The sequence below is a fragment of the Nelumbo nucifera genome, chromosome 5 (assembly GCF_055504915.1).
Source record: "Nelumbo nucifera cultivar China Antique chromosome 5, China Antique-T2T, whole genome shotgun sequence".
In the NCBI taxonomy this organism is placed as follows: Eukaryota; Viridiplantae; Streptophyta; class Magnoliopsida; order Proteales; family Nelumbonaceae; genus Nelumbo; species Nelumbo nucifera.
In genome coordinates, this window is record NC_142653.1 from 19,561,202 (window position 1) to 19,588,984 (window position 27,783).

A 27,783-nucleotide genomic window follows, 5' to 3' on the forward strand; every position below is an offset into this window, starting at 1 on the left:
GTCAAGCGTGTATAAGGGGTTGGATAAGGTCTGAGGTGAGTTTTCAAACAAGGCCACTCAAGAATAAGATAACTAAAGAGCATAAATGAGCAAAATGATTTACTTAAAGAAGGGGCACCCCTATTTATACTTGATCTTGTAGTTGGAGGTGGTTGGCCATAAGTGGCTAAGATTGTGTCCGGCCAATGCCACGTAACGCCATCCTAGGCCTTGCCACAAGCGCCTATGTCAAGTTTCAACATTAAGATGTTAATAAATAAAATAAAGAGGTTGGACTCAGTTTGTGTAGGGTCTGAATTCTGATGATCTCACCGAGGTTACTCAATCAGTCTCCTCTTTTCAATCATATAACTCATAACCTCCACTCCAGCACTAAACCAACCTGTGAATTAATCAAGCTGACATATGCCGGTCTCAATGCGTGTAAAACTTGGTCTCTTTAAGGAGGTGGTCACTATCAGTCCCGTGTTGCTGTGCCGGTCTACCCATCTATTAAAGGCAGATATATAAATACTGTGGCTGGAGATGGGTTCGCCACTTGCTACTTGCAAGGTCAGAATATTCAAGAATATCCACCTCCTTTTGATAGTTGGTATTGAAATCATCACAGATCCTTTTTCAGTTTTTCTAATATATATAATACAATGGATGTTGATTCATCACAGGAAAGCCCAGAAAATAAAAGATTAGGCTGTACATGTAGTAGTACACCGGTACAAACATCAACCAAGAAAGAAAAAAAGGCCTTCGCTCTAATTTTTTTTTTTTTTCTTTTGGTTAAATTACAAAGACCCCCTTGTATTATGGGGTCTATGATAAAACCCCTTGTACTTTGTTTTCCGACAAAGACCCTCTGTAATATACCCTTGACCGTTAAGTTAGATGATAAAATGTATTAAATTACAAAAATACCCTATTAAACTTTTTCTATTTTCTTTTTTTGCCTTCTTTTTCTCTTAAAACTTATTTAATTCGGCCTGAGTTGAGTCTGATGCCAACCCGTCTGAATCAGTGCCCAACCTAGAAAGCCCAGTTCCAAAATTATAGTTCAACTTCTTATCAGCAGCCCCAGAAGAAAAAACAGGAAAGAGGTGCTAACCTTTGCTGCTGGCAGCCTCCTCCTTGACGTAAGTGGGAATCGGGATTTGGCCCGACTCATTTGCATCTACATCCTCGACCAAAACCTTGTAGTGTTTCTTCTATTAAGCTACAGTCTTACTTGGAACCATGGAAGCAATCTTCTCCCATCGATCTTTTGAGTCGTCAGCAGCCCGGTGCATTGCAATTGCAGTCTTGAACGCCTTCTCCTCCTCTCTGCTCCATCCTTCTACACTAGCCATGTTCGTTCGTCTAGTATTGTTCCAATTAGGGGTGGCAACGAGCCGAGCTTTTCACGAGTTGCTCGAGTTCAGTTCATGAAAAGCTCGGCCAGCTCAGTTTTAGTTGAGCTTGAGCTCGAGCCCAAGCCCAATTCAGTAGCCGATTGTTAAACGAGCCGAGCTCGAGCCTAGTAGAGCTCGGCTTGTGAGGCTCGCGAGCCGGCTTGAATATATATATATTAATATATATAATAGAATTATTATAATTATTAATTATTATAATTCTTATTTTTTTAAATATAAAATAAAAAAATTACATATAATTTTTATTTTTATAAAATATAAAACGAGCCAAGCTCGAACTTATGAACTCTTGACTCGAGTCGAGCTCGAGCTCTAGGTTTTGGCTTGAACTGAGCTCGAGCCTTGTAGAATAGTCTCGAGCCTAATACTATTCGGCTTGGCTCGGCTCAAATCCACCCCTAGTTTCAATCAAGCTCAGTCTATACCAAACAACGACGATGACAGATTAGTTACAAGAATCCAGTTTCTTTCGCTAGCATGGTTATTTGGCTATGTTGAGACTTTGGGAGGGAAGAATAAAGCAAGGTGCGGAGGATAGCTGGATCGAGAGATGGGTATTAATGGAGGTAAAGTTTTTAAAGGCCGCTTGAAAATTGAATGGATGGATCAGTTGTCATGTTCAGGCAGTACATATATATATATATATATATATATATATATATATATTCTCTCTCTCTCTCGTGACTTTTTTCACTTACATAGACATAGTAATCATGGAGTGTGTAAAGGGGTGACTGGTAAGGAGAAGACGAGAGCTAGAGAATCTTTCCAACAATCCAACTACCACTCAGCGCTTGGAGTCACAGCCATGAGCCAATCAACCAAAACCTTTTATAAATTTGTGAATGTTTGGCTCCTCCTCTCACAGCCACAAATCAGAGATGGGTTAGTATCATAATGAACTCAAATCATGGTTGTTGTTGTTGTAACTCTATATAATCATCAAATGAACTATAATTTTGGAGCAGTTAGTACAGGGTTGGCATCAGACCCAACTCAAGCTACTTCCGGCATCGATGTTCACCTAGAAATTTTGTTTTGGTGTGCCTAGTCCAATTTTTCTCCATTTGCAAGGAACAGAAAGCAAAGGAAATTTCAAAGAAGAAAGGGGAGGAGAGAAAGGGGAAGGGGAAGAAGAGAGATGGGGGGAGAAAGGGAGAGAGGGAGGACTTCAACGGAAGTTTGTTGCCACTACTGTTCGTGTATCATGAGGTCGGGGAAGATGAACAATACTTTTCTTCCAATTGTTCAAATAATTATTATAATACAGAGATTAAAAAATATTATAACAGCGGACTTCAATGGAAGGCTAATATAAGGGGTCTTTGTCTCATGATCATAGTACAGCCTGTACAAGGGGTCTTTATTGCAAAACAAAGTCAAGGGATGTCTTTATCACAGACCTCATAGTATAGGGGGTCTTTATAATTTACCCTTTTTTTAAAATGAGAGAATTCTCATGTAAAATGTTGATTGGAATTATAGTGTGAAAATTAAAATAAATACCTACATTGATAGTAATACAGTGTTTTGATACAATGGATCAACCTACGATGTTGCTAACACAAAAGTTTTGAAAAAGAAAAAAGAAAAAACTGGTAGCCCGCTAAATGCACGGATTAGACGAGTCAAGAGTCAACCACATGGATTGATGGAGATCATTTGATCAAGTCTACAGGTGTTTATAATATAATGGATAAGAAGATGGTTCCAACCAGTATTGTAACCAGGTCACTGGATCACAGGTCTGACCAACCAGATCAGGGTCTGTGGATAATATGGCTGAAAACCCAGCTGTTGAGATGGTCATTTAGCACCCCTCCATAATAGAAGCTATAAAACCAAACCAGTTTAAGGTCATGTTTGGGAGTACTGAAGTTAAAAATACGTGTTTATTGAATAAGTGCTTATTCGAATAAGCACTTGTTTGAATTTGACACGTTTGGTAATCTATTTTTTCAATAAGTACTTTTGTGACTATTTTGTCATCCATTTTATTTTTTCAAATTTTCAAAATATACCTTTATGAAAGTACTTTTATTAAATTATTTTTATAAAAACATTTTTGTGAAAGTATTTTTATAAAAACACTTTTATGAAAGTATTTTTATAGAAATACTTTTATGAAAACACTTTTACGAAAGTACTTGTTTAAAATTCAACTAGGCATAATTTTATAAATGGTATTTTAAAATTCAACTAGGGATTATTTTGGAAGAAAAAAAATTGAATAAGTACTTAAAAAAAACTGAAAGTTTGGGCTTAAAAAATAAGCCCTTATTTTTAAAACCAGCACTTAATTCGGGCTTATATCTCAAATACCAATAAGTGCTTAATATCCCAAATAAGCACTTATTTCCAATAATCACTTATTTTTAAGCACTCCCAAACATGGCCTAACTGTAGGCTCCGTATGGTCAGTGGGTCTTATGTGCACCCTTGGGTGTCCCCATCCTCGATTCCCCTTTAACATGTATCATTTAATAATAATAAAAATAAGAAAAAAAAGATGTGCTGGTAATATAACTAGGTCTTTGTCCCAAACTTGTATTTATTGAGGATAAGGACCCATAGTTACATCACTTGCATGGGTCCCCTGAAAAATGGTATCTCTAGGAGAAAGAGGAGAAATAAGATGTGAGAAATAGAGAATTGATCCAACAAGCTTTAATATGAGCAATAATATTTATATATATATATATATATATATATATAATTCCAAATAATAAAGGGTTGCATCAGGTTGACAGTCAGCTCTACAATTTTTTTCAAACCCTCGTGAATATGATAATCTGCTCACATCTATCCATGAATGACAACAAAAAGTACATGAAATGTTTCAAATGTAAAGCCACAAGTTCTTGTGGCTGGTGTGTTGTGATTAATAGATCTGGACTCTGTTTTTTTCTAGGTTGATGAATAGGAGATGGAGACACCATTGTATACAGAAATACAAGTCCGAAGCAAAGGGAAATTAAACATGGATTTAGAAGTAATTAATTTAATAATAAAATGCAAGAAATGGAATTACAGATATAGCTTCATAGTGTGGTAAAAACAATTAAAATCATTACCATTTGACTGGGACAACAACAGAATAATGGTATGATCTAAATGCAAGCAAAATTTTAGGCCGTGTTTGTTTGTAATACATATCTGATCTGGATGCAAATTCTGCATGCACCTGTTTAATTTTGCATCCATTTGTTCGTGGCAATGATTTGCATTCTTACCTGATGCAAGATTTGCACTTTTTGTCTCATTTTCATTCATTATTTGTGCAAATTGCACCACTTCCTCCTACGTTGATTTCCTCTCATATAAAGTTGGGACTACATCAATTTGTTTCTAACCTTGTTCCCCTTAAATAAATAGGAAAATACTTAGCTCCTACTCAGTTGAAAGACATGCATCTGACCAACACCATTTTATATTCTAACTTAATGGCTTAGGGGTTTAAGGGTTTAGTGTTAAATTTTAGGATTTTAGGGTTTAGGTTTAAGGGTGTAGATTTAAAAGCCAAGAGGTGCTTTTTCGTCCGACCACAATAGGAGCCAACTATAGTCCAAATAAGTAACCTTCCTTCACCTCATTTCTCTTTCATATAAATTGGGGATGATGCCATTTTACTTCCTATTTGCATTTGATCCGTTTGCACTCCTATGCATTTTACACTAGTGCAAATTAAATTTGCACTGCAACCTAACCATGGCTCAATAAAAAATTATCTAAAACCACTCGTAGATTAGGATACCATGAAAATGAGGAAATGATAAAAGCTTAGGCTCAGTTTGAAAGGAGTACAAATACCAAATATATACAGTATAAATACAAACTAAATAATACAAAATACATAGTTTACACTCTACGTATTTGTATTTATACTTCAACAAATACCCAAAATTCAATTAATTTTTATAGCTTATACTTAAACAAGATATCCACAAAGGCATACATATGATCAAGATTCAAGAGGACTAAACATTAACCAAACCGTAAATCATTGAAAAGGAAATTGAGGACTCTTGACATCTATTTGTAAGGAGCAACCTACCAAAACCGAATTTGCTCGTAAACATTAGGGGCTTGAAACATGGAAAAAATGTGACATCAATGTTAAATGATATGAACAAATTAAAGGGAAAAAAAAAGACAGAAAAAAGTGGCCTAAAAAATGAGTTTTGTACTGTAACTGTAAGAATTACGGAAATATAGGAATAACCTAATATTCAATAACGAAGAACTGAGCCGGACTAAAAAGCATAAAGGCTTTTATTTAGTATCAAGAACCTGATAAAGTAATTAGTAGGAAGTATAATAAAGAAGAAAATGGGAAAAAGGAAATGTTGGAAATAGAACCCTCCAAATCTATCACACATGAATATCAGATTAGATGCATAGATAGAGAGGAGAAACTAGAAAGGAAGCAGAGAGAACCGACAACTTGTTGGTGGTTTTCAAAATCAATATGATATTAGACATGAATTTCATATTGCTTTGTACTCCTCCCAAACTGAGCCTAAATGATAAAAGTACTTATTATATCAACAGAGTGAACATGCATACAGGAGGAGGACAGGAGGTAGAGGCAACAAAGCAAAGGAAGTAGAACTTCTGGTACATGAAAAATATAAAACATGGTGGCCTATAAGTCGGCTTTCTTGACTTGAAATTCAATTACATTGGACTCAGTTAAGGCTTGGGTCCATTGAAAAACATGTGGTTACATTTAGTCATATACGTGCTGTAGAAAAGCCCAAGATATTTCTGGTCAATGGGATTTTGGTTCCTATTGATCAATAATCTCATGTTCAATTTTCAGATTTTTGTGTGGATTGAGAAAAATTTATTTTCCTGGGTATAAGTGATATCCATGTCCTAGGTGGGTAAATAAGTTTCCCACCCAGGGGGAAAGTTGCTAACACTTGAATGGGACAAAATTGTCCCTTTTAATAATGGATTTTTATGACTAAAATGGTCATTACCTTATTTGCCTAGGAAATAAAAGAACAAGGGTAAATACACTTGGGTAAGTAACTTATCCAAAAGTGAAGACCTAGATGTAAAGAGAGAAAAGATAACTTCCAGTCTTTCATCCTAAACAATGCTTTGCAAAAAGTATGAGAGAAGAACATATGGAGTCCAAACTCCAAAATGCATGTTCTCTGGTTTGTAAATGCTGTGAGTACAGCCAATTAGGTGGGCCGACTTGGGTTGCTTTGAGGCCAGACCCAGTAGAAAAACATGCTATGACTTCATATTCGTGAACCTACTGTAGTCTATGTTGGATTTTAATCTCATAAGAGATTAAATCCAATGGGTTTGATTGGTCAATTACATGAGAAATTGCACCTGCACACTTCTTTGGAAAATTAGCTTTTTCTCTTACAAAACCTAGTTTTGAACTTGTTCCACATTGAAAAATTATAAGCTTTGTTTTCAGTATTTTAATAGGAGTTGATTTACACTTCTTAGAAATAGTAAAGGAGAGTATGGAGGTTTGATACCGCGCAACGCGTGCGCACATGTGTGTGCAGTGCAATGAGGTGCTTTAGAGGCACACTTTGTTCGCACTTCGCGCACACCCCCTGTGGCTCGCGAAGGGTAGCTTTGGTTTTGGTGCGATGCTGACCGTTGATCACCGTTGATGAGATCAACAGTCACGATTCGATCGGGTGTAATCAAGAGACACAATTCAAAGTTAACAATCATTAACTGTTAACTACTTTTTAAACAACTGTTCAAGGTGCATTCTCTGAACCAGTACCTACTTTTTCTTCATACCTCTTCATAAACTATTTAAGGAGCATGAATCAAACTTCCAAAACACACATTTTCGAAATCCACTTTCTCTCTCTCTCTCTCTCTCTCAGTCCGATCTGCTACAGTCTCACAAAAGGTTTCTTTGGAGATTCTTCAACTTTGTTGGTTGCAGATTCTCGCCCAAGGCTCTATTGTATCCTGGGAACGGATTTTCCTGTAACCCAACAGCAAACTCAGTGAAATTGAGTGGGGGCAAATAACATTCTAAAGATAGTGTCTTCAGACACGCCTCAGATCTTCTCCTCCAAAGTTACAGTGACCCCATTCCCCAACAGTCATTGAAGGATCCCAATCATAACTCATATGTTTAAAGGCCAGAATCTTCTCCATTTTCTAAAAAATGCTTGCTATTGGTATTCTAGCTTTGAGCTGAAATTAATTGGGCCCACTTGCAAAGAATTGATTTGCGGCATCCACATGATTTGCTACGAACAACGGATGTCTCAAGGGTGTCAATTGGACTGGATTTGGTCAAATTCGATCCTGTCTAATGTGAGTCGATTACAAATAGACCTGGTCTAATCCAATGCAATTCAATATTTGGACCATCCAATCTGTTCAAATTTGTTTTAATCTGTATCGGTTCCAACTCAAACCTAGTCCAATAACATCTGTATTCTTATCTTTTCTTAATGGACTAGATATTGACTCAATCCAGCCCAATCCAATATAAATTCATTATAGATGGACTAAGTCCAATCTAATCCAGTAAATACTTTGAACCATCAAGTCTGGACTGGTCCAATTCAATATGTCTTAGTGGTCTGTTCAATCCATCCAAATTGATTTTGATTTGGACGAAATGCAACCCAAAACCCACCCATTGAAACCCTATGTCCATTTTTAGTTCTTTCTCTATGCTGCCCATGGGATATGGTAACTATTGATCATGTCTTCTGTCTCAAGGTAATAAGATTTTCCTTTTCAACAGATGCACATAATCCGTGTTTAAAGGCATTAGGTAACAAAGGACAAGGACCCATGAAGAACTAAGGCTGCATTTGGAAATGATGCAAACGGAGTGTAAATCTTGGTTCTGGGTAAATTTGCACTCTTGTTCACTTTTGACTATGTTTGGCAACATTGCATTTATGCATTGACAAATGAATGAAAACACATTTTCCAATGCATATTTACATTGATAATAAAGATGTAAAAGTACATCAATAAAAAAGAAGTAAATTTGCATTCAAGTGGGTTTTTGATAAAAAGGCATTTGCTTTATTGGAATTCATGTTTGCATCCATTATAACTAAAAATCCGTTTGGTAAGAAGGTAAAATTATTAATACAAAACTAACCCAACTTTATAATTTATATGAACCATTTTACACTCTACATATTTACATTCACACTTATTTGCATCATTTCCTAATACAGCCAAACTGGTAAAGGAGCCAAAACAACCTATTATTGCGAAGAGGGTATTCCATAGGGCTGTGTTAAAGGGAATTAAGCCCAAGAAGTTGTTGAGCTTATCCATGAGCAAAATGTTAGGAATTGATCCAAGACTAACTATTTATCACATTAAAGAGGCAAGAGCGTTGGTTGTTGTTTCATAAATGAAGCTGAAGCACTAACAGCCCACGAAGCCTATCTTGTTGGAGAAGAAGCATCATCGAAGGGGACTCGAGGGTCGTGATAGATGGACTTCAAGGTATCTCAATCCTCCGTGGAATGTATGGAACACGATAGAGAGGTATTACGAGACTTTGCATGAATGTCCAAATCTAGTTAGGACTGTTTTCCATTAATGAAAATCCTTTTGACCTAGAGCTATTTTCCACTATTCTCAGCTTGTTAAGGTGAGAACTTTTTGTTCTAAGTTTGGGGTAAGGCATGCTATATCCTCTCCTATTATATTTAATTTTTCTTTTGATAATGATTAATAAAATTTGTAGGTGGTCGTCCCTCCACTTGAAGTAGTAAACTTTGGGGTCTTTAAAAAAACTTACAATATGGGAGAATTATGTTTTCGACAAATGGGTAAGCAAATTACTCACTCTCCAGGGGAGGTGGTAACTAATATTCTCCAAAAAAATTGTTTTCTATAAAACCCATAATAGCAACACAAGAATGCTGGTAAATTAATCAATTATCTGGTTGACCAATTTACCCCCAAAAACATGAGACTTAATTGGAAAAAGATTAAGGCCATGTTCGACATGTCTTTCCACGTGGATTGTCGGCTGTTTAGAAGCCTGGCAATTCGCATTCTTGTATTTTCCCATTTGGTTGAGGGAAGACCTAGCCGCCAAAAGACTCCACCACAAAAAGATGTGAGACATTCAATTCGAGCTTATTTCAGGAAGCTAAAAATGAAGCTTCTCACTTTTTTTGTCCCTTTTTTGTGTGGAAAGATGCGCCTCCAACTAAATGGTCTATGAGCTACCAAGATTTTTATGTAAAAACCTACGACGTTTATTTAGCTGTCAGATCTTTCAAAAAAAGACTTGCCAAATGACACTAAATCTATACTTATTTAAAAAATACGAATGAGGGTGTGAAACTTTTCTTGATGAAAATGTCTACAATTGTTATTTAGTCTATCTCTAATTATGAAAGTTGAAAAATGTAATTTCAATTAATGTTTTTCACATCATTTAACCCCTCTCAACTCTTATATTTAAAGTATTAACTCTCATTCTTTCTTGTTAAATTCTATATTTAAGTTATTTTTTTTTTCACTAATAAATGCTACTAATTATACCTATGCCAAATACTTTTAACAATATAAACCAATATATGTTAAAACTTAATAAAAAAACAAAACCATTCTCTACCCAAGTGATGACTAAGCAATTCAACCATCCAAATCAAATTGGTCAACTCATGAAGTCATAATTAGATGATAAATTTTTTAAATAATATAGAAAATTACAAAAATGTAGAAAAATATAAACGCATTTATGATATTTTATTAATCAAGTTAAAAAAAACAAATGTAGCAAACAAGAATTATTTTTATTAATGATGAAAATAAAATACATAATCTAAAACTGACAAAAAATGAAACTATTTTCTTGTTTAGTGGAGATCAATAGCTTTTGGGTCAAATATATCAATCTTTAATAAAAATTAATAAAATATAAAAACACAAAAAATGAAAAAATACATTACAAAAAAACCATTTAGGCACATGCATAATATCGCATATTTATCATATTAAATAAAAATAAGTGTACATAACAATATTATTTTTACACACATAGAAATATAAAACTTATAGAAAAAATTGAACACATCTATAACTCCATATTTACACTACTATTAAAAACATGAATAAGATTGTGAAACTTTCATTTGATTAAAATACCCATTTTTTGAATTTAATCCCTATTTAATTGCGATGTTTAAAATGCAGTTTGAACTACAATTTTCACCCATTCAATTTCCTCTCTTTAAATGTTACACTTTTTTGATAAACAAACAGAAAAAAAACACTAAGAGGATAAAACATTACAAAAAAATAAGAATCTACCCAAGTAGATTGACTGTCAATGATATCCAAAACTTTGCAATTTGATATAAGATTCTTACATCATCATATTCGGGTTTTGCAATATACATCCGATTAATATTAAAAAACAAAAAATATATGAATTTTATAAAAAAATTTAGATACATTATTACTATCATCATTATTTAAAATTTTTAAATACGAAATTCTCAAATCAAATACATAGCAAATTTGCCATATAAGGACGAGAAAAAAAATCTGGAATACTCGGTTGCGATATTATCAATTTTTTTTTGTAAGCAAATGATATCCAATAAGAAGAAATTAAGGGTACAAAAGAAGACCTTCATACTGAGATATGAGTGGTGGCTCGGTGAGAAAAGTCTAAGGTTCAAAATATGAGTTCTATTTACATTGCCCTTTTAGCTATGTTATGGGTCGGGCTTATCAGTTAGTTAAGGCTAATTAACCGTTTTTTTGCTTTATCTTTTTGCTAGAAGCCTAATCTGATTAGCGGTTGACGGGTCATATTGGAAGGAGTGATGGACACGACACCTAAGGGCTTTCATCAATCAAAAGCCCTAGCCTCCCATAAATTTTGATAAATTTCAAACACCTACACGGCACGGTTAACCATTGATCCGTCATCCGAAAAAGGATAATACAAATCCGTGTATGGCACGAGTCACACTGTAATAAGCAAATGCGCGTTAAACGTGGCCCAAAGGGCGACAGCATCTCAGAAAAACTCTGCACACAGTAGCCTATTCGCACATTAGGAATATCTTTCACTAACTTTAACATATATGTGCGGAAGAAATTCCAAATGTGCGGCTAGATGCTATTTCTAATAGCCTTCGTTTGCAGGAAATCCGGACTCGACCCAAGGCCGAAGGCCCCCAACTCGGTAGAAAAAGGAAACAGTTGTTTCCGAGCAAACACGAGGAATTGTTGTGGATTTTTTATTATTTTATGGGTGACTTGAAGGCTCAAGTCTTCGTGGTGACCTGCTAGCCGGAAAAAGAAAGTCTACGGGTTATCTAGGGTTCTTGGGTGTACCTTTCTGGGATTTATTTGGAATTGATCTTACAAGCTTCCGATGGTTATCAACTGACCGCTCAATCCTGAATAATTCCAGGTATTTGTCCTCTGAATCGTTTTCTTTCCCGCCTTTTTACAACAAAATCTACTTGAAGACCCCCGGAAATTCGAGAATAGGAAGCTCGATACCTCTCAGCATTAAATCCTTGGTAATGTTTTGTTTAACACTTGAATTCTTGTTATGTTCTTTAATTCTGCTTTACCATTCATATTTTCCACAATTTCCGGTTTAACAATTCATGTTTGTTATATTCTTAAGATTCGTATAGTTGTACCAGCTGAAATTTGGTTTTTCGATCATGTAATTCTACTTTAGATTGATTTATTTGTACGATTTTAAGAAAATTAGAGCACTTAGAACAGCCGTTTAAGTTATTTTTTGCTTAATTTTTATGTCTGAATGCTGATTGGGATCCATCTATTTGTGTATATTTTGAGGTCCTTGGAATTTTTTGTGCTCTGAGTTAGCATTATAGCTATCTGGTTGATTTTGGGGATGATTTCAGTCAAAGCTGAAGCCTACCTTCTATCATTATTATTTTTTTACGAATGCCTACCTTTTTACTATTACTTACAGGACGTGCCGTCTGTATGGTCACCTGAGCAACCCCATTAGAACGAAGCTACTATTAACTGTTTTCGTTGACTCTGGCATAGATTTAACCCGATCAGTTGACTTCTCTGCACGGTCTTCTTCTATTGTAAACAATGCTAAAAGTAAATAACTGCCCTTTTTATGCATGGGATAAGTCCTCTTTCTGATGGAGAGGATTATAAGGGATCATATGTGTTTTACTGAACACTTTCGAGCTGCTGTTGCGTTTGGCATATTACTGTTAGAATCAAACTTCTGAAACTCAGTTTTGTTCTAGAAGTATACATGTAATGTAGGAGGCGTCATGAGATGACAATGGTTCTTCTTCTTATTGTTAGAGCAGGAAAGTTCTGTAATTCCAGGGAAATCTCCCTGGTAGTTTGTATTATGCAAAAATACACTGGAAAAAATTCATGGCAAAAAAAAGAAAAACCATTCACATACTGAGAGTGTCATGGTAAGGTAGACCAATTTACTACGTACGTTTACACACTGCAATTCTTTATATTATTTTTTATGCTAATTCTTATCTCTTTCTTCTGAAAAATAATTTGTTGTTTAAGTTGCCTCTCTCATGCATTTCACTGAAATATCTCTCTGAAAGTTACAACATTTATATGTTATGTTTCTGTTTTTCTTCTGTAGGAAGTTCCCTGGTCCCCAGCAAACAGCTTCCTAAAAAGAAGGCTTGGTTTTGTAAATACACATTTTCCTATCTTCTACTGAGAACAGAAGGTGACCATGGCAGGACAGCTGCCAGGGGATCCTTCCCAGTGTGGAATTGCAAGAGATAGAGTTCATATGATTTCTGGGGAGACATTTGAAGGGCCTGAATCTTGTGTGCCTAGATGGTACTTCAGCAGAAAAGAAATAGAAGACAATTCCCCATCTAGGAAGGATGGAATTGACTTTAAGAAAGAGGCACAACTACGAAGATTATACTGTTCATTTATTCAGGATCTGGGGAAGAAGCTTAAAGTGTAAGCCCTTTCCTATGTTTTGTTTTATTTGAACAAATCCTTTGTGACCATCTGTATACTGTATGTATCCTGGTTGAATGGTACCAGTAGGAGTTTCTCTGATATGCTTGAAGGTTTTCTTCACAGTTCCCTTTTAAGTTGTGAAAAAAGTACAAGATCTTAATTTCCTGTTTTGAATTTGGTCTCTCTTGCCAACCACAGTGCTTGAGATTTGAATGAATTTTGAAAATTTCATACCCCATGCAGGGGGATGATGAGCAAAACAAGACAGCCCTTGGCTGACAATATCTTCTTTTGAGTAATTTCATTCACCTACATTACAAGTCCATCCCTGGGCCTGGGGGGTAGGGGTGCAACTTGGGTTGGCCTGAATTAGCATTTTACACTGCCTCAGGCTCAGGCCTTCGGGTTGGGCCCATCCAAATTTTGACAAAAGTCCAGCCCAAGCCTGCCCAAGTTGCACCCCTACCTGGGGGCATCCAAACCAAATTTATCCTTACAATATCCGTTCTTTCTAGAGAGCAATGCTGTTGTCTGACCTAGGAGTCCAACTGAATGAGCAATTCATATTGGTTGCCAAGGCCTTTGCCTCTCTATTCAGATGTTTAAAGATCCAAGAATCAGAAACTGTTGTTGTGAGTCAAGAAATTACAACATGGCTCTGTCCTTCAATAATTAGACTGGAGTAATTGTAGGATTTTCGAGTCTAAGGCCTTGCAAGGAAGCAGTCATTTCTGCTCTCAAAGAATTTCCCTATCCAATTGGACCTGAATAGCTTATCAATATGGGCTCCTGTTTCATTTCTTAATACACTACAATCTCTAACTGTCTTGGACTTGTTGAGACTTGAGAGAGTAGTATTTGTGTTATATTTCTGCCTTGTTAATTATTACTTCTTATTTATGATTGATAAAGATCATGCTATTGTCTTTTTATGTTTATCACTTAAGTAGGCTAGTTTAGGAAATCCCGTTTTATTACTAAACAGGGTTAAAGGTATAATCTTTCATTCTGTTTTGAGTTATGCATATAAATAGCAAACTGGGAGTCCTGGACAATTGGGAGAATTATTTTTTCATTCCAAGCACCAGGTTCTTTTTTCTCCAGCCTGGAGTCTTCTCTTTTCCCTCTCTTTTTCTCTCTATCCTACACACCAAGTACAAGATTTGTACAGGACTAAATGGTTGCTTCTTTGGGCATATCCAGCTACTCTGGCCCACCCTCGTTGAAAAGAATCCATTTGTAGTGCTTTGGTTTCCTCCCTAATCATCATCCAGTGAGCCACCCTTACTTTTATTTTGGCATATTATGTTTGCACCTGCCGTGATTTATTATGAAAGGTTCTATCATTTCTTTCACCCCAAATGCCAATAACACATTGTCCCTCATACAGTGCCACATTATTTTGCCTGTTTTGAATTGGCTTCTTCAATTCAGGCTGCTTTGAAGACTTGGGTATAATTTATATAAAATATCCAAAAATAGATAATGTCTAGGGTACTCTCTACTGCTATCTGACTGTGTTTCTTATGTAATTTGCTCTTTCAAATAAACCTTCCCTTTATTTTTTATTTCTTAGCTAATATTCATTATGTATAATTCAAAGAAGGAACTACTAATCAATCTTTATATTTGCAGGCCCCAGTTAACTATTGCAGCAGCTATGATGTTATGCCATCGATTTTATCTACGTCAGTCTCATGCAAAAAATGAATGGCAGGTTTGTTCATTGCGTTATGAAATAGTTCTGATGAACCATATAATTTAGCTATGGATGTACTGCTAGTGTCAAACTCAAAACTACATCTTGAAAATGGGGGCTGTGGTCTTTCTCGTTTAACTCAAATGCATTTCATCAGGTTCAATTTTTGAAGTCCTCATGACCAAAGTTTAGGAATGCCAAAGAGGTGGTTAATTGGGTAACCCTATGCCGCCCACCTCTATTGGGAGGGTTTGGTATGCATGTAATCAGGTTAGAGTCAAGTTCAGCTTGTGAAATGTCAACCCTTGTTCGTTTTGGGTTATGGTGTGAACAATTCTCTATATTTTTTCTTGTCCAGGGTGGGTGGGTTTGGGTCAGGGTGTAGTCTAGCCTGGTTGGATCAACCCTATCAAATTGTGTACCAATGGTTAAATAGCTGCATGTAGAATGTGCACCAATGGATATCTTGTCATATAGCTGCATGTAGATTGGATATCTTGTCAATTAAATAGTGCACCAATGGATCATGTGTTTGCTATATTTGCTGGCTGTTGTATTCAGGCCCCCATGTTTTTTTTATCCGTACGAGAAGTTAATTGTACTTGATTTCACTTGAGTGGCATGAAGATAGAAGAGAGAAGAGGGAGAAGAGAAGAAGAGAAGAAGAAAAGAAGAGAAGAAAGAGTTGAGAGAGCCAAAAGAGAAGGGTGGTGGCACCAGACCTTGTATTTATAGATTAGGGAAATCGTACAAAATAAAAAGAAGAAAAAAGACAAAAGTGCCCCTTGTGGTACATAGCTAATATTACATCACTCCCCCTCAAGTTGGGGCATAGATGTTAATCATCCCCAATTTGTCACAAAGATCATAATGCCGCAAGGAGTTTAATCCCTTAGTAAAAGCATTTGCAAGTTGTTCTTCAGAGCTAATATATGGAGTATACACTTCTCCCTTCTCAAGTTTCTCCTTGATGAAATGTTTGTTTACCTCAATGTGCTTGGTTCTATCATGGAGAACTGGATTGGCTGCAATGTTGCTAGCAGCTTTATTGTCACAATAGTGACATAGGATCATCAAAGTAAAAACCTAATTCACCCAACAGGTTCTTGATCCATAGTAGCTCAGCAACTCCATGTGACATGGTCCTGTATTTTGCTTCTGCATTCGATCTGGCCACCACACTTTGTTTCTTACTTCTCCAAGTAACAAGATTTCCTCCTACAAAGGTACAGTAGCCACTAGTGGATTTCCTGTCATCTATTGAGCTGGCCCAATCAACATCTATGTAAACCTCAACTCTCATATGTCCATGCTTCTTGAAGAGGAGGCTTGTCCCTGTGAATTTCTTTAGGCATTTGAGAACCCTGTATGTTACCTTTAGGTGTGCTACCTTGGGTGCATGCATGAATTGATTGACGGCTTCCATGGCATATGCAATGTTGGGCCTAGTCATAGATAAATAGAGAAGCCTGCCCACAAGTCTTTGGTACTACTTTGGATCTTTCAAGGACTCATCATTACAGTCCTCAAGTTTGTGATTTACATCAATAGGGGTGTTAGCTAGTTTAGCTCCTAGCTTTCCTGTATCTTTCAAAAGATCCAAGGTGTACTTCCTTTAGGAAATGAAGATACCTTGTTGAGAGCGGGCAACTTCAATCCCAAGGAAGTAACATAATGGCAATATATCATTCACTTCAAATTATGTAGCCAAAACTTCTTTAACCTTTGTAAATTTAAGACCCAATCACTAGTGATAACAATGTCATCCACATAGACAATCAAGGCTACCGTTTTCCTTGTTCTTTCTTTACAAAGGGTTTGTGATCAGTTTGACATTGCTTAAAACCGATTTGTTGCACCACCTGGTGGAATATGCTAAACCAAGCCCTTGGAGACTATTTTAGGCCATATAAAGTTTTCTTCAATTTGCAGACTTTTTGTTCATTTCCCTTAGCACAAAAATAGGAGGTTGAATCATGTATACTTCCTCCTCCAAACCACTATTCAAGAAGGCATTTTTTTATGTCTAGTTGATGAAGTTCCCAATCAAGCTTTGTTGCTAAAGAGAAAAGAACCCGAATAGAATTCATTTTTTCCATTGGAAAAGTCTTAGCATAATCAACCCCATATAGCTGTGCAAAACCTTTTGCTACCAACTGAGCCTTGTATCTCTCCATTGTGCCATTTGCCTTATGTTTCACAAAGAACACCCATTTGCACCCTATAGGCTCCTTTCCCTTAGTAAGATCTTCCAATTCCCATGTGCCATTTTTGTGTAGGGCATTGGTTTCTTCCTTCATTGCATTTGTCCACTCAAGAACTAATAAAGCCTCTGCAACACTCTTAGGGAGAGGAACACTATCAATGACAGATAGAAAAGCACGGAATGAAGATGCGATATTCTTATAGGACATGAAATGATCCATGGGGTGGCATGTGGTGCATGATCTTACACCCTTCCTTTTTGCAATAGGGAGGTCCATATCACAACTTGAACATGGTTGTCAAGGCGCTTAGGCATAGGGCACTTAGTCGCCTAGGCACCTAGGTGGTGTCATTTGAAAGTATAAAATAAATATCCCTACCCCTCTTAAAATGCCATCATATATACATCATACTTGTTTCAGGCCAACAAAAATGGGGGAGTGCAACTACAAAAAGAGAGAAAAATAAGCTAGTTTCATTCCCAAAATAAGTTGTCCAAGAGGACGACTTGGATTTTGTTGAAGGGGGTGGAGACCTTGTTTCAGGCTAAAAAAATGGAGAATGCCACAAAAACGGAGAGAAGAATAAAGGGACAGAGCCCCTATTTCGTTAAAAAAATGCATTATTAAAAAATAATGCAAAAAATACAAGAAAGTTTTAGAAAGTTGGGGCACAACCCCTATTTAAGAAGAAGTAGAAGGGGCAGAGCCCCTATTTCGTTCCCAATTTTTTTTTTTTTTAAGTAGGAAAGTAAAATAAAGGAGTGCCAATGTGATTTTAGAAAGAAGGAGGCAAAGCCCTTGTTTCATCCCAAAAATTTCTTAAAGAAGAAGAAACTTACCTCGAGGTCTTGGACGACTTGGACTAAACAATGAAAACTTCTCTGTCCTTGGTTTCTCTTCTTAGCTCTTGGTTCAAAACTCAAACCCAAAGAAACTTCTGTAGCTTTAATATAAAAGAGAATTACTTTAATAAAAAATGGTAACATACAACAGGGTGTATTCTAATAAAATAGAACCAACCAATAAAATGATATAATACATATGTGCATTCAAAACTTGACAACTATGAGCTTAGAGTGTCAATATCAATAGGTTCAGGGATATCAACTAGAATAATGGTACCTGGGTGTGGTGAGGGGTCCAACCCCTTAGAGTCTAATGGCATTGGTTGCATAGCTTCTAGCTGCTATGTGGTTATTGAACTCTACTGGCCTTGGTTTTGTAACGTTGTCTTCAGAAGACACGAAATGGAGGAGGATTAGGAAAAGGCAATAAAACTTGTGTTTGTTTCTGTTTCTCTTCATCTGGACTCTCCCCCTGAAGGGAAACAGGAAAGTAGGGAACATCTTCAAAGAAAGAGACATCCATAGAGACAAAATATTTTTTTTTTTTGAAATGGGGTCAAAGCAACGATAGCCTTTTTGAGAAAGAGGGTAACCAATGAGAACACACACAGTAGCCTTGGGATCAAGTTTACCATGAGTAGGAGATTGGGGCCTTAGGAAAGAGGAGTTGATGAGGAGACTTATATTCTAGTAACCGAGATGGTGCCATGTTGTTAACATAGGCAGTAGTCATAACAACATCCACCCAGAATCTTTTTGGAACATGCATCTATAACAACAACCCCCGAGCAACCTCTAGAAGGTGGCGATTTTTCCTCTTTGCAATCCCATTCTGTTAAAGGGTTCTACCAAAAGAGCTTCGGTGAAGAGAGCCATAGGATGCAAAGAAATCTATGAGGTCACCGTGAAACTCCTTGGCATTGTTTGATTGAAAAACTTGAATCTTTGTCTAAAATTGGGTGTAAACCATACGTTGAAAATCTCACAAGTTTAAGGACTTCTTCTCGTGAGTGTATAGGATAAACCCAAGTGTATTGAGAAAAGTCATCAATAAAGGAGATGAAATATTTGTAGCCATTCTTAGCTGGAATATTAACAGGTCTCCAAACATTAGAATACACAATGTAAAAAGAAAAATCTGATATTTTATTATGTAAAGGAAATGAAATTATACAATGCTTACTTGGTTGACACACTTGACACTGAAAATCACTAGCATAGACTTAAACAAATTTGGAAACAAGTACTTAAAGGACTCAAAAGACGTATAGTCCAAACGATGGTGTCACAAAATAACTTGCCTCTTACTTGACCAACTCAAAGACTCTGAGGCCGCAAGACCAACCTTATTCTTTAGCACATAGAATCCATCAACCATGTTCCCTCTACCAATCATCCTCCTAGAGGCCAAATCCTGAAAAACACAAGAATGTGGAAGAAAGGTTGCTGAACAATCCAAGGCATGTGTAACACTTCTAATGGACAATAAATTAATGGGCAACTTTGGAACATGCAAAATATTGGATAATAAAAGGTCAAAAGGCAAAGATATAGATCATCGACCAGTAATGGAGGAGAAGGATCCATCAGCTAACCTCATTTTATTTTTGCTAGAGAGAAGAGTGTATGATTGGAAAAAGGTTGACTTACCAATCGTATGGTTTGAAGCACAAGAATCAATAATCCATGGGGATTCCGTGTTATCAGTAAATACGTGGAAAGCAAAGCTTGAGTTACTTGAGAAGGAAGCAAAAGAGGTTGAAGGTGTGGATCCAAAATCTGCTTGTTTGAGAGCCTTACCATATTGCTCCAAATGGTCATGGAAGGAGTTGATAATATCCTCTTTGAGATTATTAATAGTAAAAAATATATCCTCCTTGAGATTAGAATTAGGGGGGCAATCCTGAGAAGAACTCATGGTAGAGAAACCACTTTGATGCTCATGAGATGCTAAGTTTGCCAAGGTGAATTTCTTTTGATTTGACATCTTGCTCTGTTCTTGTGTTGATTTCTTGCTTAGTTTTTGTGTCTACTTTGGTTTCCCATTCAATTCCCAACAAGTCTTACAGGTATATCTGCATTTTTTACAGTGAGTGCACCACAATTTATCTTTATCATCTACCTTTTTTCTGGCTTTCCCCCTTTTTTGTTGAATCTGTGTTACCTCTTACAGCTAAAGTTTGGTCTCCCCTCAAAAGGATTCATAGCAAACTTATACTTTCCTTAGATTGAAGTAGTGCATATTACCTCTTGGATAGAGGGAAGATCCTTGCTGATCAAAATCTATACCTGAATTTATCAAAAAAAAAAAAAACTATTCCTGAATGGGTTGAATGGGTTCATACATGGGATTAAGACTCAAAAGAAAAACAAACACTCTTTGCTGAGAGACCAAGTGTTTATAGGCTTTGGCATCTTTCTCACTCTCCCATTCAATGCTTTAGTAGTAATCTAACTCTTTCCAGATTGAAGTGAGGGCAGAATAGTAAGCTGATAAGCTCCTTTCCCCTTGCTTACATGTTGAAGATTCTGGTTGTAATTGATAAATTCTTGCATAATGTCTTTGTTCTAAATATGTTGCCTTTGCTTGTTCCCATATTTCTTTTTTTTTTTTTTTTGTCTCGGCCCACATGAAGTTCTGCTTGATAGATGGTAACATAGGTGTCAAGAATAATCATGCAATTCTCTTGGTCTCACTTATCATATTCAGCAGTACCAGCCCTAGGTTCCTTTACTTTTCTATTGATATATCCTGCCTTACCCTTGGCTGTAATATACAGCCGCATCTCCTTAGACCATGCCAAGTAATTTCTGCCATCCAAGGGGGTAATAGTCCTTGGAAAACTCAAGGAATTATGACCACTGTTCATCCCACCCTGATTAGTGGTGGTTCCTGAGGTTGCAGAATCTTCAGAATTCATGAATAACACTTCTAAGAAGGCAACAATCCTTTCCTTCAGTCAACACACACACAGGATTACACAGCCCTCACTTTGTGTGTTTAAAACACTGCTAAAACAAAACAAAACACCTGCTGTCACACACATTCGCAAGTCTAACAGACCTCTAAAAGGCTAATATGAGCAACAAATACCATCAACACACTACTGCTGTACCCTGCCAGCTGAACCAGGTGACTCATAACCTACAAAGGTTCTGCATGCACACAGATTTTTGGATCTTCAGACCCACAAAGAGGGGTTAAACTCCCCTTGTACTATTTTATCAAGGCAAACCTTAATCTGTTCTTGGCAGCAACATCAAGAACCAGGAAAAAAGGGTTTAGCTTTTGTCCCTGTTCGGTCCGAGAGGATTCTGAAGTTTCCAGTCCAAGAAAAAAATGAAATGAATGAGAAAGTAATCACCGACCTCTTAGCAGTTAGAAAGTTTCAATCAATCATCTGCCGGCTTCTGAGTCCAGGTGCAGGTCATACTTGTCTCCTCCATTCTCAGTCCGAAGAACAGATAGGAGGGCTTCAACCAGGAAGAAAAAGATTTACAGAGCACTGTCCTGCTCTGATACCATGATTTCAGTCAAGTAGCATGAAGAGAAAAGAGAGAAGAGAAGAATGAGTTGAGAGAGCCAAAAGAGAAGGCTGGCAGCGCCAGGCCTTTGTATTATAGATTATGGTGACCATACAAAATAAAAAGAAGAAAAAAAGACAAAAGTGCCCCGTGCAGCACATAGCTAATATTATGTCAGTACTGTTGTAGTGCCATGCAAATTCAGGATGGGATCTTTTAAATTAGTTAGAACTTCTTGGTCTTCACTTTTGTCTGGCCTAGGAATGGCATATCTTTCTAAAACTTTTGCAGATTAAGAGGGTTTTAGAATTGAGAATACTTCTCTACCCTTCTTTAGTTCAATTTTCTGTGGCAATTGGAAGAACGAATATACACAAACCAGCACTTGAATGATGAACTGCTGCAGAATTTAGTGAGTGGAAAAAAATGAATTGAGTAGCAACTCTGTTGTACTAGCAATGTAATGTAAACATTTACTTGCAATATACACTTTACTGATATTATTCCTTCACTCTTGAGATAATGTAAGAATTTAAATTAGGCTAGGAGATCCAGAGAAAGATCTTAATGTACTATTTTGACCATTGCTACAATGAAATAGCTAAGATGGCATATATTTAGCATATTCATAGGCTGGTGGTTTATTTATTTTGATCTCAGGATTGGATGGCCTGGATTCCATACTTTCTGAGTTAACAGAATGCTTTTTGCAGACAATTGCAACAGTGAGCATGTTTCTTGCATGCAAAGTGGAAGAAACACCACGTTTGCTAAAGGATGTTGTCATTGTGGCTTATGAGACAATGTATAGAAGGGATCCTGCTGCTGCACACAGAATTAAAGAAAAAGTATGACATGCAAATATTTTCTTTATTGCTAGATGTTTTGAAATTGGCTTACTGCTTACCCTTTTCATGTAGGATGTTTACGAGAAGCAGAAAGAACTGATCTTAATTGGAGAGAGACTTTTACTAGCTACTATTGCATATGATCTCAATATCCCGCTTCCCTACAAGCCACTTGTTTCAGCTCTAAAGAGATTGAAGATAGTTCACAATGATCTTGCAAAAGTGGCATGGAATTTTGTGAATGACTGGTAAGACTCCTCTTTTCCTTGCCCATCGATTTTCTTGTTCTTTTCTTTATTTGCTTAGCCGTAAATTAAGTTTGTCTTTTTCCTCATTTTTTTAGCTCAAAAGTCTCATTTGGTTGGGACATGTAGGCTTTGGACCACACTGTGTTTGCAGTACAAAGCCCAATATATTGCAGCTGGTTCCATGTTCCTTGCTGCTAAGTTTAATGAAGTGAAGCTGCCTACAGAGAAGGGGAAAGTTTGGTGGCTGGAGTTTGATGTTTCACCTAAACAGTTAGAAGGTTTTTCTTTCCCTCGCAGTCCCTTTTTTTAACATTCTAAATTACCTAGATACATTCTATTTGGTTGTGAATGTGAAAATAGTTTCAACTTGTGCTTGTTCTCTTGGGTCCTAATGTCCGTAAACTTCCTAGCAAATTCCCTTGCTATAGAAGGTGTAAGCAGGCAGGATTTGTATTTGTGGTCACACCACTCCAGGATAAACGTTATTTTAGGGTTTGGACTAAATATAATTTTGGGGTGAGCAACAAAGGGAGTAGCTCTATTTGATTGTTTAGTAATAAATCTCTGATCAGTTTTTGATTAAAATAACCAAACTTGTTATTTATAAATTAGCTCAGGATAAATCATAATGATGGTTAATCAATGCTATTGATGTACATCTGTTGCCCTTGAAATGCGCTGAGATATAAGGATCTCTAGACCAAATACTTGCCTGGTCAAATTAAAATTTAGTACAGGACAAGTCCCGAAAGGTTGATAAAGAAGTTCAAAACATCAATTAGGAATGATTAAGGACCAAATCTATTCAGAATGATTAAGGACAAATATTAGATAAAGGACAAATATTGATGGACCAAATCTATTCAGAATGATTAAGGACAAATATTAGATAAAGGACAAATATTGATGGACCAAATCTATTCAGAATGATTAAGGACAAATATTAGAAGAGTGATTGATAAAGAAGTTCAAAACATCAATTAGGAATTTATCTTTATAGGGAGTGAATAGTTTTCTAGAAAGGTTGGGTTGTTTGTATTTGGTGTCATGTATCAAGGCTCAGGCATGGATGTGATTTGCTATAGTGTCAAGATTGGATGGCTTTGAAGATTTATTATGTGGAGAGAGTTTGTAAGAGGAGATAATGATAGTGTTCTGAGGGGGTTTTGATATGGCTTTTAATTTGTCCTTGGGGTGGTAGATATGTTTGGATGGATGTGAAAAACTGGGTTGGAATATGTTATTGTATAGAATTGTTTAATGTGATCATTTTATAGTAGGTCTTTTTCTTTTTTGAAGTTCTCTTTTGCTGGTGATTTCTTATAACCAGGTTCTGTATATTCTTCTTTTTATTTGAATGAATTTCTTTTTGTAATAAAAAATCATTAAAGCTGAAAGCTCTTAAATATAACAATTCATATGTGGATTTCTGATCCTCCATTGCTGTTTTCTATAAGTGAATTTCTGATCCTCCTTCGCTGATGGATGTAGGCTAAGCAAAACTACAAAAATCTTTGTGTGCATTCTTGAGTCGCTATGTCTTGCATTTTCTTCTTGTTTTCTCTATTTTTGCCAATTGATTTTGGCTTGAATCTGTTCTTGTTAACACTAACATACCCAGATCAGTCCATCAACTGAAAATCCAGTCAAACATTTAATATGCAAATTATTCTGGGCAAAACATATGATGGGGGATTATCAAAAATACAGGGTAAAAGATATAGGATGTTTCATTTTAAATATATATTTCTGTTATATTAGAAATTACTTATGTGTGTATATGTATACATTTAATACATTTTTACATGTATCTATTGGACTTCTCAGTTTATTCTTTTTAATTGGTACCAAATTGTTAAGTGAATATTTTCCATACTCATATTTAGATGTGTGCAGTATTTGGTAATTTGATTTTCCTAATGGATTTTCTTGTTCTCTCAGAGGTTATTCAACAGATGCTTGTGCTGCTTGAGCAGAACAAGAGACCAGTAATGCGTTTTTTTTGTGAGAAGGCAGTCCAAGCTACAGTTGTAGTTGAAAAAGCAGTCCAGAGTCCACAATCATGTGGTCTAAGTGGGTCAGGTTCTGCTTTGAGCCATGGTTCTGATGGAGATGACAGGTTTGTAAAGGATGCAGATTCAAATGTTGGCTGCAAGAAAAACTCATTTCTTGCTGAGAAAGGAGACCCATTACAATGTAGGACAAGTGATTGTGGAAGCATGAACAGTGTTGTTGAGGATGGAAATATGTCTGATGAGGGTGAGGTTCAGGCAAAAACTACAGTATCCAATAAGATTTCAAGTTGTAAGATTGTTTCAGTTCGTGGGGGCCTTAGTGATCTTGACAAGGATCGGATTAGAGAGGCAATGAAGAAGAGGAAGTCTTATAGAGCTTCAAATAAGGTTGCAGTTGCTGTGTATGATGATAAAGATGATGATGCATGGATAGTGAGAGAGCTGGAAATGGGAATAGAGCTGGAGTCTGCACCTGTGGAGAAGAGACAAAGGCATGTCTGATGGATTGGTTGAATTTGAGCTGGAGTCTGCACCATTTCCCTTCCCCCCCATTTCTGATTGGGGTGACTATCAAATTTCGTCACGTGGAAGACAATGAGTATGAACTTTATCTGGATTCATAAAATAATCGAGGTCAGAAATGGAGCTGATTCCCTTTTCTCTTTTCCTTCATACTTATATTTTCTCTTATACCATATTTATATTTTGCAATTTATCGGTGTTACTGCATATTTAGTCTCAATTGTTATATATCTGATTCCCTTTTCTCTTTTCCTTCATACTTATATTTTCTCTTATACCATATTTATATTTTGCAATTTATCGGTGTTACTGCATATTTAGTCTCAATTGTTATATATGTGTAGGTTGGTTATAATGCTCTGTAATTTGCCTTTGGTCCTCAATGTATCCAACAGATAGGGTACTTTTTCTTGTAATTGTTCGGGTCATCATTCGATTTAATTAATGGTAAGCTCTCTTTCTTTGATCCTCTGCTTTGGGCTCTCTTTATGTTGCTATTTATTGTTGGCTGTACTTGTGATGATCAGATTTTTTTTCTTTGTTTAGTTGAACGATTATAATAGTAATTAAAACTCAATATCATTCTCAAGAAATTCGATGCGATTGAAAATCAAAATAATTTCAGTGAATCAGTAATTGAGTCCTAAAATTCAATGTTCAGATGGTTACAGCTATGTGATTTGCAGATGGTCCATAGATAAATAAACTAATAAAATAAATAGATGGTGCAAATGTGCAATCTAGGTTAGTCCGTATCAGACTGCTTGAATTGGTCTTTAGGCTCAGTTTGGAAAGAGTATAAATACATACAAAATAATACAAGATACAAGGGTTTACACTCTACATATTTGTATTTGTACTCCTTCCAAACTGAGCCTTAGGTCCGGTACCGGTTGAAAATATCAACCTAGACTTGAAAGCCAGATTGGCTGCGTAAAGCCTAACAGTGAGCTTTTCTTTCTTTCTTTCTTTCTCTCATTTTTTTTTCGGAAAATACATCATACAAGACGAGGAGATTCATTGATGTAAGAATGTACTGCCGAACCAACATATACACCCCCCAAAAGAAAAAATCGTTCTTTCTGACACTAAACCGAACAGAATGGCGAAACAAATTACAAAATTCATGTCACTCTGAAAGAGATGTCGAACCAATCCTGCAAAACTGCAATCTCTCTGGCGTGTGGCATGGCCAGTGGACCTGGCGTGCACCCTGCTCATTTGTACAAAACTGCAAATCCGTGGCAACCTGCAACCTGGCCCGAGTTGGGCTTGGAGAGTATGGGCTGAGGTGGGCCTTTATCCCATTCTCCCCTACTAAGGTCTATTAACGTGGTAGGTAGGTAATGGATTCATGGTTCCTTGCCCAAGACAATCCCTCGGTCACCACGCGATGTGCCACTGAGATCAGCTGCAAACAAGGCGCGTGTATAATGAGCCACGAAACCCAATCAGGAACAAACACGTCTTGTTTTGTAGAAAAATAATCTGAATTTTGATTCAATTCCGTTGTTCGTTTGTAGAATTATGAACCTAAAAGCTACAAGCTTCCTTTACGAGCCTGGATGGTCAAATTAGAAAACCTGGTCCGTGCTTGGTTTGGACCAGCTTTTTTCACATGGAGAACGAACATATACCAGTAGAAGAAAAAGAAAGAGAAGCAAAGAAAATGCGAGGGGTTTGAATCTTGAGATTGCTATTGAAATGGTACTTATTCCCAATTTCATTTACTTTGAACTTGGCTTTATTTATTTTTTAATATCTACCTAAGCTCACATTATCTTGATTTGGTGGCTAACTTGGTTCAGGTTCAAGCTTATCGTACACAATTCTTGATCTTTCAGATGCCTGGTTTGCTAGTCACGTGATTATAATATTTCACTTTTTCTCAAGTTGAATTTGATTTATTTAGTTTTATTTTCAATGGGTGCATTTGGCATATGTCTACAACATCCTTAGACGAATCTTTTTCCACCATCCTGGCTTTGTTAAATGTAATTATTTATGGTCTATTTCTAAGGTTATTTTAAATTATTCTCGAAACTTCTGATAGAACTTTTAACCAAAAGCACTTTACCATTAACGAAGGAAATTTTGCTATCAGCAATCTCAGAATAAACTTACGATTTACGACCAACGAGGCGTTAGATTGATCGAGAAATCTAAAATCTGAGGGGTGATTTGCAATCGTGGACCAAATTTAATAGCACAAATCTCATCAAACTGAGCATCAGTGATTTGTTTTTTTATTTATTTTTATTTATATTTATCACAACCGGATAGCCTCTCCCCAAACCTCACCCAAAATCCACTGCACTCTATCTGACTGTCCCATGTATTAAAAATCAGATCCACAGTATCCGAGTGGCCGACCCCATATAGTTGGGATAGGGTTTCGATGATGATTCAGTTAGATGGATCCCAATAGTTGGCCCAGGTGGATCAGATTAATTTGCCATCAGCTCATGATTCCGCTTTGGTTCACCTTCTAATCTATTTATTGATGAAAA

The 27,783-nt window shown here is 36.5% G+C and overlaps 1 protein-coding gene across 3 annotated transcripts; it reads left to right on the plus strand.

The window, feature by feature from the left end:
• The first annotated feature begins 11,625 nt into the window (after positions 1-11,625).
• LOC104595627 (cyclin-T1-3-like) lies at positions 11,626-27,310 on the plus strand. 3 transcript variants are annotated; one of them, XR_734917.3, is made up of 10 exons: positions 11,626-11,935; positions 13,027-13,361; positions 15,000-15,081; positions 22,354-22,488; positions 22,561-22,736; positions 22,863-23,014; positions 24,678-25,384; positions 25,618-25,720; positions 26,797-26,980; positions 27,082-27,310. XR_734917.3 is itself a non-coding variant. In XM_010256431.3 (7 exons), the coding sequence occupies exons 2-7, from the start codon at positions 13,123-13,125 to the stop codon at positions 25,250-25,252; spliced, it is 1,359 nt and encodes a 452-aa protein (XP_010254733.1). In that variant the 5' UTR covers positions 11,626-11,935; positions 13,027-13,122; the 3' UTR covers positions 25,253-25,536. The 3 variants fall into 3 exon arrangements, 1 of the variants encoding a protein (XP_010254733.1); XR_734919.3 differs by lacking the exons at positions 26,797-26,980; positions 27,082-27,310 and having other exon boundaries at positions 11,626-11,823; positions 25,618-25,742; XM_010256431.3 differs by lacking the exons at positions 25,618-25,720; positions 26,797-26,980; positions 27,082-27,310 and having other exon boundaries at positions 24,678-25,536.
• The last annotated feature ends 473 nt before the right edge of the window (positions 27,311-27,783 follow it).

Bases quoted from the DNA above. Each gene is read 5' to 3' on its own strand.
- LOC104595627 (XM_010256431.3), top strand. From the start codon at position 13,123: ATGGCAGGACAGCTGCCAGGGGATCCTTCCCAGTGTGGAATTGCAAGA. The intron at 13,362-14,999 runs GTAAGCCCTTTC...TTATATTTGCAG, and splicing joins CTGGGGAAGAAGCTTAAAGT to GCCCCAGTTAACTATTGCAG. The intron at 15,082-22,353 runs GTTTGTTCATTG...TGCTTTTTGCAG, and splicing joins ATGCAAAAAATGAATGGCAG to ACAATTGCAACAGTGAGCAT.